Consider the following 11,394-nt stretch of genomic DNA (forward strand, 5'->3'; position numbering starts at 1 on the left):
CTGAAAGAAAAAGTGTGAAATAGTGAGTCCCATCAATAGTCACTTCAAAGAAAGTAAATCATTAAGTAATTTGAAGCAGCAAATGTTAATAGATGCTTAATGTTAGGCACCACAAGCACACAAAAATACACCAAGAAGAATTATTCAGTTCTATCATACTACCTAAATAATACAGCAGATACCAATCTAAAAGTAACCCCGTGATAAAAGCTCTTAATAGCTTTGCATTCTGAAACATGCAAAATACACCCAGTATATTAGCATACTCTATGTTATTATGAATTAATTCACAACTTCGGCGTACCACTGAATTTCATTTCAAGGAAAAACACTTTCTAAGAGAAAAAAAACAAGCAAACAAAAAACCACCCAAAACAAACAAACTAAAAAACCCCAAAAAACAACATAACCCTATATGTTGACAACAGGGGAAATGCCCAGAAACCATGCACTGGTCCACCAAAAGCACAGACCCATAAGCTTTTTAGCATCTCTAGCAAGGCTCTGCTAGCACCTTTATGTGAACTCTCACCTCCCTCCCAGCTGAGATCCCAGACCTCCCAGGAATTACTCTCAGGAGCTGGTCATAATCAGCTGATTTTGATCTGAACTGAACCACAACCTGCAGCTTTGCCTCAGGGTATGTTCCAATAAACGCATTAAATCCAGCTGCAGGGCTTCTACTACTGGCCCAGAAATGTCCCAGCCAGATGACACAAAGCACTGATCCAACACAAATTCGCCTCCACTTCAAATCTGCAATACAAACTACCAAGCTAACTGCCTACCACCAAGCTTTCTGCACGATCAGGTAGTATCTGTTCCCAAGAAGCTGCAAAATTCCTTCTGGTGTGTTCTGACTAATTCAGAAGAAATATGATTATCACCCAATAACTAACCAGAATCTAATCTCTACTGGTCGAGCCAGCCAGCAGTGACAGGTTTTGTATTAATGATCACAAAACCACTGCTTCACACAGCATTCAAAGACAGACTATAGGCAGAGCTCTAAGAGGTGGTTATAATTGCCAGGAAACTTAACGATGCGCTTGCTCTTCAGGTGTCTCTCCCCAAGAATATATCATACTGTGCTTAGATAGCAAAGGCCTACCTTCTGTGGTGCCCCAGCGGGCACTAGCTGCCTGAAATGGAAGGAAAAGGATGAAGTTAAACTGTGATTCAGCCAGTTTAGCAAGCTGACCTACAGAATGAGGAACATCCACCTTCCACGTCATTGAGACTGCCAGGCTGCTAAGTGCTTCTTGATGGCCCCCAAGAGCAACTCTGGCATAGAGATATTTTGTGCTTGAACACATTATCCTGCATATCCTTTATCGGTAAAAGGTGCCATCAATGCAACCAGCCCTCGAAGTCTGAAATTGGTCTGACTAGTTCTCAGTTCCGTGGACCTACTTTCCCCCCATTAACATATCTTTCCCATACCTTACTAGTGCAAAGGTTATACAATAAAAATGCACTAAGAAAGAAAAAAATACTAAAAAATTAAGCATTCTCCCACAAAATACAGTCAACTTTGCAACTCGCATCCCCATGAAACTAACTGTTTCAGACAGGGGTGAGATTTTAAAAACCACAAAAAAAACCATGATCAATGCTATCAACAACTGCAGTAATAGAAAGCCAGGAGCCGCCTGACTTCACAGGTCTAGATGTTTAGCATATTCTAATCACAGGACAGCAGTCCTTCTCTCATTTACATCATATTTGCATGGAGCTTTCACCTTGCTTCAAACCATGGCATTTTAGTCTCAGCTAGATGCAGACTCAAACTGGAACAATAACGGAACTGAAGCTGATTTCTCAAAATTAAAACTAAGAAGGAAACCAACTACACAACGCAATTCATTTGTAACAATAGAATCAAAGTAGCTCCTCAAGGGAAAAACTACGGAAAAAGTCTAGCATCAGCTGCAGGGCTTTTTTCCTACGCACATCCACACTGATGCTAGCTTTGTATGGCAGAGCCATCACATTTCTGCATTCAAATGGCCAGTTCTAAGTGTGAAAATTTCACCTGTGTGCTTAACTACCCACCTGTGTTCAAACTGCTGTAAATACAATTTATTACCACCCAAATGAAAGCCTTTATTCCTTTTTATAACGTCTTCCACAAAGATGAGATCCAATGGAGCCTGCTGTGTGACATGTAACATTCAAGATAGAACTGATGCCCAATTTTTATCTGCCTAGCAACTAATAATTTAACAAAACAAAGAAAAAATAAAACAATCACATTTTCAATTTTAATCTTAAAATCAAACACAAGAATCGAAATACTCTTTAGTAAAAAAAAGTCTGTAAAAACATCCCCACAAAACTAATTTTAAAAGATTTCCAACTGTGTTTTCCAAGCGTATTGAAGTTGAGCCAACCTCAGTTTGCATGTAGACCTCAGGATTCTGGCTGTAAATCTTTGCTATCTGGTTTCCTGTAAAACGCTGAGAAAGAAATGCAAATACTTAGAAACACAAACCCTAAATGGAGTCAATAATCATTAACTCTGTGTAATGAGTTCAGTACATTGCACTTTGGATACTTAATTTGCCGATGCATGATGAAAGTCGGTGCACAGCAGGCAATCTGCACTAAACAGGCTATAACGCATAGTCTCATTAGAGACTTTTGCTCACCTTTTGGGAAAAAAAGCATGTGAAAAAGCATTACTATCCATAATTTACATTTCAGAAATGACAGTTCAGTGGAATGAACCACACTTATTCTATGCACAGGAACCACCACAATTCAACTACTGCCTTCAAACCCTTGAAAAGGTTTAAGCTACCCAACCTACGTACCTCTGTGAGGCAGCTGAATTGGGACCAAAGCAGGAGGTTTCATACTGGAAGCAACTCCAGCACAGGCTAATGAGAGTTGTAAGAATAATTATTTTTCACCCCTGTATTATATCAAATAACAAAAAACTTTTAACACTGAAATTTTAACCGTTAGCAAGTTAAAAATAAACCATCACTGGCATGCAAAGTCCGATTTCAACATTGGCCATAAACCTTGCACAGTGATTCAAAACCGGAATCAGTAATTTGGGAGGTTAGAGCCTTATTCTGTTGAACCAACAGTAAGAGTAGCCAGGTGCTGAGATGCCCGGAGGACAGCCCTGCTCCCACTTTATAACTCACTGTCACGGTTACAAGAGAGGGAAGTGTCAGGAACAGGAGATAAGTAACAAAAGACTCTCTGATAGCATCACAAACTTCTGAAAATTCTCTTAGGTCAACAGCCAGCCACTTGTTAGCTTTCAGCGAATACTAAAGGCCAATCTTTTAATTGCAGAAGTAACCTAGAGCAGCAATCCACGAACAGGGGCCTCATAACTCCAAGTAAACCTGTAACCCAAACTGGATTGCCTTCCCAATGGAAACATGGCTACACAGGAGCTCCCAGGGGTGAACCAGGCCCTGAGATTGCAAACATGGCCACCACACACTGTATTTTGGAACCACTGGCCAAATGTAACAGCTCACCCTATCTGCTTCCTGCAGCAGAATTTCCAGTGTTTGCCTAATTTCACTTGACATTTTCCACATCTTCCTTTGTAAGACTGCTGCAAAGCACTGCACCATTGGAGTTTCTTCCAAAACTCTTTTTCATCGTTAAGGGCTGGTCGTCATCTGCTGCAGCACCACTGTAATGGCAGAACTGTTTCTATCACAAGACTCTGCTAAGGACTTTCTCCCCACCCGCTCCTTACCTCATAGGCTCTAGAACCAGTGATACTCGCCAAGTGCTGTGCTCCCCCCACGGCTTTCTCCAGAGCGCTGCACTGGGAAGCTGTGCTGGAATCCATCCAGATGGGGCTGTTACTGACAGAAAAACAAGCCTGTAGCGAACAATATCCTTTATTAGTAATTCTGATCTTTAAGAAGTCCCTGCTAGAGTACTAGCAATGCAGCAGACCTACGTATGAGCTCACAGTTCAGTTCGCTGACGTGCCTTCTGGTTTCCTCTCGATAACTACAGGCAAGCAGATACTGGTCAGCATCTTAGTCAGTGGTGAAACCCAAACTTCACACCAGAGGGAAGCAACAGGCTTTTTCTGCTGTTACTTGACATACACTACAGCATGGTGTGTACTTCGCATACCCTGCAGCGCGCTCCATTGGTAGCCAAAGCCCTTTTACAAAGTTTAGCCCCACTTTTTAGAACTCCTCTCTAAATAATCAGATTATCTTTCCACGGCCTTACTAACAGATTTCTCTTTTGTGACTGGCATAATCATTTGGAAATGCAACTGAGGCTTATCACTAGAGAGCATTTTAATTCCATTTCCATGAGTTTTGCACAGATGAGATATTTCCAAAATTACTCATTTAACAGATCAGTTACACAAATGTCTCCCTTTCAACAAACAATTGTCCTTTCTGATCTTGAAGGAAGGTAGGGAAGGGTCTTCAAGAGGCAAGTTGACTCTTCCCTACTTTTTAAACAAAAGTTTGCCAAGTCTATGTTCTAAACTTAACAACCACACACATACGCACACAAAATGTTGAGGTTCAACAGCGTACTTGTTCAGGGTTTGTGTCCACACAGTATTACACTTCCATCCTTTCAGAGGTTAAGTGTAAACTAGTCTTTTTTTTTTTTCTTATTAATATATATTTTCTAATGAAACCACAAGCACTGCAAGGAAACCCAGATATAACAGTATTTTTCACTACATCTTTTTGTTAATACAAATGTATTAAAAAAAATCAAAATATTTACAGGTTGTTTACAAAAATATTGTTTCCTAAAAGAACAAACATGCTGTTACTCTGACAAAGAAATATTCTGGGACACCCACTGGCACCTGTAAACTGTTAAAGCAGTATGTACTGTCACTCAGAAGAAAAGGCAACGTCAAAAGCCTTGGAGCTGAAGGAATAACTAGTACATTTCACTGTATGCTGAAGGGGCATGCAGCTCAGCCAGACAAGAGGAAAGGTTTGCAAGGAGAAAAGTAATGTGCATAAGGATCAGAAAAAGGACAGTGTAGCTCTCTCTTCAGAGCTCTTTCATGCACGTTACCTTTAGTGACTGATGTAAAGGCAGTTCGGGTGATGCAGTCTTTAAAATTTGGATGCTTCCTTTTTTCCAGTACACACTTCCATGTTGCTGTAGAAAGTACAGAAGCAGAAGTTGGAGATGCCCTCCGAAGCCCTGAAGTTCATATCCTGATCTGAATTTCAAACTCTAAGGGACAGAGAACTCTCTCCAAACTATACCAAAAACGCCACCTTTTCAAATCAAGTGCCTCATTAAAAGACTCTTTAACATTGAGCAAAGCAGATACCAAACCAGAAAATGTAGGAGTCAAGAGACAATGATGATTTTGAACTATAGCAACTTCTAGTGGGAACTATTATTATACTGCTAATGGCATCAGATACTTCCTTGAGGGCAATCTGAGCTGTAACTAGGGCTCCACAGCCACAACTGTTAGTTCTGTGCAATTTCAGCACAACCCTCAGATTCTTCAGTTACATGACCACCCCAGTCACCACTAACAGACTGCATAACACCGAGAAGGTTCTTTAAGCTCCACCTCTCAGGCAGCTTCCTCAAGCCAGGCATCTCTAGCTATGTGCCTCCAGGACACACCAGGCAAACTGCAAAGCACCATCCAGTGACCCACTATAGTTCTGATGGCACCATGTGCACACAGAACCCCCTGTGCACAGAGTACTTGACCACAGTGTCATCCAGGTTGTATTTCACATCTCTGCCATTTCTGTAGACAATTGTGACCAGGTTTTCCCCTTCTCTGGGACAAACACCGGCACATCAGTGCACCTCTGCAGTGACCTGCAGCATAGACAAGGTTTTTCAAAGAGGAAAGGGAGAAAGACAATGTGGAAGAGGGTAGATACATGAAATCTGTTCTATCTGAAAGAATTTGAACACAACACCAAGTTGATACCCCTGACTTGCTGGAGGATAGGTAGAATAAAAAGAATACTGGCAATCTGAAAATGCACATCTTTTTTCCATTTGAGTAAGCTGGGGTTATTTGGCAGTCCCTAACTTCTGTTCCACTGAAGAATTGGTAACAGAGCCTTGATACCGGCTGTGATTTTCAGACACTTTGCTCAGACTTTGAACTGAAATCAATGAAATGGGGAGATCAAAGCAATAGTTTTGCATAATTAGTCCCAGATGTATCAAGATGAATAACTTAAACCTCATATGTCAGAATTAGCTATTGCTTTGGTGCTGCCCCCACCCTAAATATCATCTGTGAAAGGTATAAGACTTCCTTATTTCACCACAGTACTAGGAGACTGGCTAACTGACTAAATGTCAGGGTGGTTTTTATAAATCTCAGAAAAAAAGGTATTATGCACTACAGGCTAAATCATGGCAGCATCTTTGTCATTTCTGCATCAAAGACAATCATCACTTGTTTTTTGTTGTTCCTAGGTAGATCTGTATCCCAGCCAACAAAAACTGTGCTCAAGGATGTTACTACGCCTTTAGCAAACTGCGCTCCTCACAATTTTTTTCTACCTGATTTCCACAAGCACCTTGATATGCTGAAATTCAAAATGGCCCCAGTTATTTCAGAATCTGTAGGTAAAAAGAATTTAAACAACAGGAAATCAACTAGTTATGCACTACACTGATCTAAACAACTGCACTGTAAACCTCATCCTGCACTCCCACTACCTTTCCAGTGACTGCTTTTTGTGTTTCAGGTTTTAAGTTTCCCTGAGGAACGTGTCTTTTAATGGATGCTTATATAGAAGCTTTGGTCTTACTTGATGTCATTGTGGTCTTCTGCAATACAGTTATTTAAATTATATTTATCATTATACCATATACTGTATTGAAGAAATAGAGTAAGACCGATTTTTTTCTGTATAAACCAACCTGGCCAGCACCAGACAGAGCTCTGACTTGAGAGAAGTTAAATCCCAAAGACTTCATCTTTTCCAAAACCATATCCAGAGCCTACAAGAACAAACAGAATCAGGAGTGACGGTAACGAGCTATCAAATTATGCATACTCACAATCTCTGGAATTAAACAGTAAATTCATGTCATCACTGATAAGAGTTCATTGGCAGATAATGAAAAATTAGCTAATGACTACAGACTTCTCAAGAAGCTGCATAAATTAATTTACTAAGTAAAAGTCCATAAAAGAAAAGTTAAATCACGGGGGGGGGGGGGGGGGGGGGGGGGAAGAATAAAAGGACATCTTTAAATAAGCTGAATCACAAAGATCCATTCTTTGAAACCTAAATAAGAGGCAAGAGTAGAGGATTCCAATTTATTAAAAAGTCACTTTTAAGAGTGCCATATACAAAGCAAGATTATCTTTTTTCTGTTCTTACTTTTGGAAATCTACGAAATCCTAATGGGGTGCACTCTGCACTCCATCCTACAAGATGTTAGGTATCCTCAATACCACTGCCCCCAGTGTCAGATGAAAACTCAAGAGTCTCTTTAGTATAAGGCTAATTCAAGTGAATTTCAGCACTTTAAGCACCTACGTTAATTCTGTTCTTGCCACATTTTCCTGAAGTTTAAAACCAAAAATTAATCTATCTTTACACAGTCTCATTCAAAACAGCATTTCCCAGATAATCTTGATATATGGACCACTGCAAGACTTCAAAATTTCCCAAGAAACATTGTATACCTATATCACCATATTATTAATTTAATAATTACAACTGTTCCTGTTCATTATGGTTCAAAAGACCAACTGCAAACAAATTTACCAAACCTTTGTAAACTACTGCAGATCACCAGCTGGGGGTTCTGTAACCTATTAAATACTAACTACTCAAACTGCACTAGTAAAACAAATTTACACGGCACCATGTGAAAGAAAGTGTTGCAAAATCTGCACAGAAGCAAGGAAGGCCTTCTCTTAAAATGCAAAAGAATGATGTATTTCAAAATAAACACTAAAGTGACTGGAAATCACTGAATAAATTGCTCTTTAACCACTTACCAGTTGAGACCCACTTACCAGTTGAGACACCAATTGGTCAGAAAAGCTTATGCTAAAAAAAAAATAGTGCACATAACCTAGATGCTACAAAAACACAGATTGAAGCTAGGCAAAGTGACAGCTGCCCCTTTTACATTTGAAACAAGAAGATGAGGTAAAAAAGAATAGTCTTTTTCAAATGAGAGAAAGTCAAGAGAGGATTTATCACACATACAATGCTATAATAGTAGAGAGTGAAGAAACAAACAAAGAAACCATCAAAATGTTAGCAACTTCCACTATGTTTGTTGATAACATTCATATTTGCATACCAAAGACACAAAGTAACACTTAAAAGAAACAGAATACAAGCAAAAGGACTGTGTTGATTTGAATGATGAGTTTCACTATTGCTTGGAATACATTTCCATTTCAATAACAGCAAGGAAGATGTTGAACTATATAAAGCTTTTTCATACCTTGACCCACATTAGCACAGGAGAAGTGACTGTCAGTCTGTCACCATGAATATGGACTCCACCTTGAGTCCTACAGAAAAACAGTATTTTCTCTTGGTAAATTCAGCAATTTTTTGCCCACCAAGGAAAGTTCTTCAAGTTTATTAATAACTGAAGAGAGTCTGCTATACTTTTATGTTAAGAGCAAGGATATGATCAGTGTTTCAAATATAAAAAAGTACAAGCCAGGTCCTAGGAAGAGACAAGAGATGTTTGACCCAATTGCAAAGTAAATAATTTGCAAGGAAAGTCTCTGATCCTGAAGTAAATCTGTGATAGGCTACAGTGCTGGTACTCCTCATTGGCTCCATGTAATTCATAGTTATTTTTAAGTTTCCTAACTGTCACCATTAGTGGCTTGAAGCTAGAAGATGAAATTCAATTTTAGCTGTTAAACCATCAAGTAAATAAGTGTACTTGATTGAAACCTGTGACCATGGAAGATGACATTTGTAAATTCTAGTCCATTAACTGAAGTAAACAAACACTGTCATCCTACATCTTACTGTGAGATTTGGAACCACTGAATTTGTCTCCAAATGTCTTTTAGATGTTCCCTTTGTGCAATTTACTTGCTATTATCATAGCATTCCACCCCAACACAAAGGCAGTGCTTATTTCTGTGTCCTAGAAAGAAACAGTCATGGCCACAAGCCTGAAGTCATGAACACAGCATGAACTTTTTCCATGCCCCCACACATATCAATGAAACCAAACAGGGCAACAGCTCCCCACCCCAATCTCCAAAGTTCTAAATTGTATTACCCAAGTAAAACAGAAACAGCCTTACTTAAATTCTGGAAGGTCTTTATCAAAATGAACATTATCTTCATAAATTACTCTCAGCTGTTCATCAATAGCAATGACTTTCAGCTAGAAGGTATAAAGCAGGATGTTAACAAAAACTAACAATAATTAAACAGCACTGATAACTCTGTAATAATTCAGTTCCCACAACAGATGAAATGGGAAAGATCACCCCAGTCCATACAACTTGCTTAAAGTATGGGCACGACTTTACATTAAACAAGTTATTATGTGAGTTTCCAGCATGCCACCTAATCAGTAACATGTATTTCTTTGCTTGCATCCCCCGCTCCCTCATTTTCTCTATCCTTAATCACACAATACCAAAATGTAGGCATACATCATAGCTTACATCATGGTAACCAATTTTTGCAATTTCTCCAAAGAATACAGTATCCTAGATTAAAGATGCCATATGCTCCCCTCCCCACCTCCTTTTTTTTTTTTTTTTCCCATCTTACCAAGGAACCTAACAGACCCTTAGGATACCTTGTGGACCCTCCCTGCTTCCCAAATGATGAGTAAAACAAACTCCCAGTCTGGCAAAGCTCAGCAAGCATTACACAAGCTTCTGCAACATATGGAAAGCAACATCCCAAACAGGTAACTCTATGAAGGTGAACTTTCTTGCAAGCACAAACTAGAAGAGTATCACAACCTCTCCTCCTCTATCTTCACTCAAGTTCACCTAGTACAAAAGAAAAACATGAACAGCCTAGAAGACAAATGAGAAGGTAGCTCCCATTCTGCACGTATTTCAACAAGGCAGAGTGCAAACTGCTGCTAAAGGAACAGACAAAAAACAATTCTAGAAAGACTAAAAGTCATCTCAAAGAGCTGTATTCAAATAATAAAGCCATGCTACTGTAGGCAGGGCCAGTAATCATGCATTGGCACAACTCTACCAATCTGATGCTCTGCGCTAGCTTGAAAACAGCTCTGAGCCACTGCAGCTGAACTGGCTTTCTGTTTGCAGCATGGCCCCTTAAAAAACACTTGATCAACTTAACCTGGGTGTGTCTTTTCAAGCTCCCAACCTTCACTACTGTCGTAATGAACTGACTGATGTCTGTACTCCTACTTCAAACATATTCAGGCCTACACACAACTTTTTCTATTTGCCGTGCAGGAATAACCAATTGGGCCAAAAAATCAAATTTTCAAGCAACCTGAACGTCCAGGTTCACAACCCTACCGATCCTCCCTTACCGGAGGGCACCGGGCAGGCTGGATGCAGGCGCACACCCCAGCTGCCAGCCTCCCAATGCCACGGGCAGCGGGCTGTCCGGGGCAGGACCACAGCACTCCTTCCCTGGATTACACGCATCCCTAGGAGGATGGGGGAGCAGGATGTGCCAGGACACGCTGCCTACAGCTTCAGACATGAGACAGGAGAAACAGAACGGGAGGAGGGCCATGCTTATGCAGGCGCAGGGAAGGAGAGGAGCAATGCAACACGTGAAGGGCTGGGAACCACCTCGCAGCGCTGCGGCAGGCGGCGGGCGTCAGCCCAGCCCGGGCAACCGGCGCAGCGCCCAGGCGGCCCCGCTGCCAACGCGGAAGCCCTGCGGCACGGAACCGCCGCTGGGCGAGAGACAAGGGACGAGGGGGGCAGGAGAAGGCCCGCTCCCCTCCCTCGCTGCGGGCAGAGGCCCCCGCGCACCCCCCGCCCTGCAGCCCCGCGGGGGTGGCCGCTGCGGCGGCGCCAGCCCAGCCCCGCAGGCCCCGGACAGGCGCCGGGGCTTCCCCGCCGGCCGGGGGAGGGGAGCGGCGCGGCCCCGGTACCTGCTGCGTGCTGAAATCCCAGCCCAAGTAGCAGGGAGCGGCCATGGCGCTGCCCGGCCCTCACCCGTGCCCCGCGGCCGGGGCTGGAGGGGGGTGCAGGCCCGGCCTCCCCGGGAAGGAGCCGCCGGCCCGGCCGGGTGAGCGCTGCGCGCCGAGCGGCCCCGCGTCCTGCCCCCACGGGGAGGGGTTGTGCGGGGGCGGCAGCCGGGGGGCGGCAGCCGGGGGGCGGGTCGCCGCACGTCGGGACCGCGGCGGTGCGAGGTGCTGCCGCGGGGGTGCCCCTGCCCGCGGGGGTGCCCCTGCCCGCGGGGGCCCGGGGACACC

The 11,394-nt window shown here is 42.5% G+C and overlaps 1 protein-coding gene across 3 annotated transcripts in view; it reads right to left on the reverse strand.

The window, feature by feature from the left end:
- The window catches only part of XYLB (xylulokinase), an 84,435-nt gene extending 73,186 nt beyond the window's left edge, over positions 1-11,249 (reverse strand). The window contains exons 1-7 of one of the 3 annotated variants that reach the window (XM_080386950.1): positions 11,071-11,247; positions 9,269-9,351; positions 8,440-8,509; positions 6,889-6,969; positions 5,047-5,133; positions 3,731-3,859; positions 2,394-2,459 (exon numbers count right to left, since the gene is read on the reverse strand). In XM_080386950.1, the coding sequence (XP_080243076.1) occupies positions 2,394-2,459; positions 3,731-3,859; positions 5,047-5,133; positions 6,889-6,969; positions 8,440-8,509; positions 9,269-9,351; positions 11,071-11,115 (561 nt within the window). In that variant the 5' untranslated portion in view covers positions 11,116-11,247. Of the gene's footprint in view, positions 1-2,393; positions 2,460-3,730; positions 3,860-5,046; positions 5,134-6,888; positions 6,970-8,439; positions 8,510-9,268; positions 9,352-11,070 lie in introns of all 3 variants that reach the window. The other 2 variants (XM_080386952.1, XM_080386951.1) reach the window with 2 other exon arrangements.
- Between the last annotated feature and the right edge of the window lie 145 nt (positions 11,250-11,394).

The sequence above is a fragment of the Falco punctatus genome (assembly GCF_963210335.1).
Source record: "Falco punctatus genome assembly, chromosome: 4".
Classification (NCBI taxonomy): Eukaryota; Metazoa; Chordata; class Aves; order Falconiformes; family Falconidae; genus Falco; species Falco punctatus.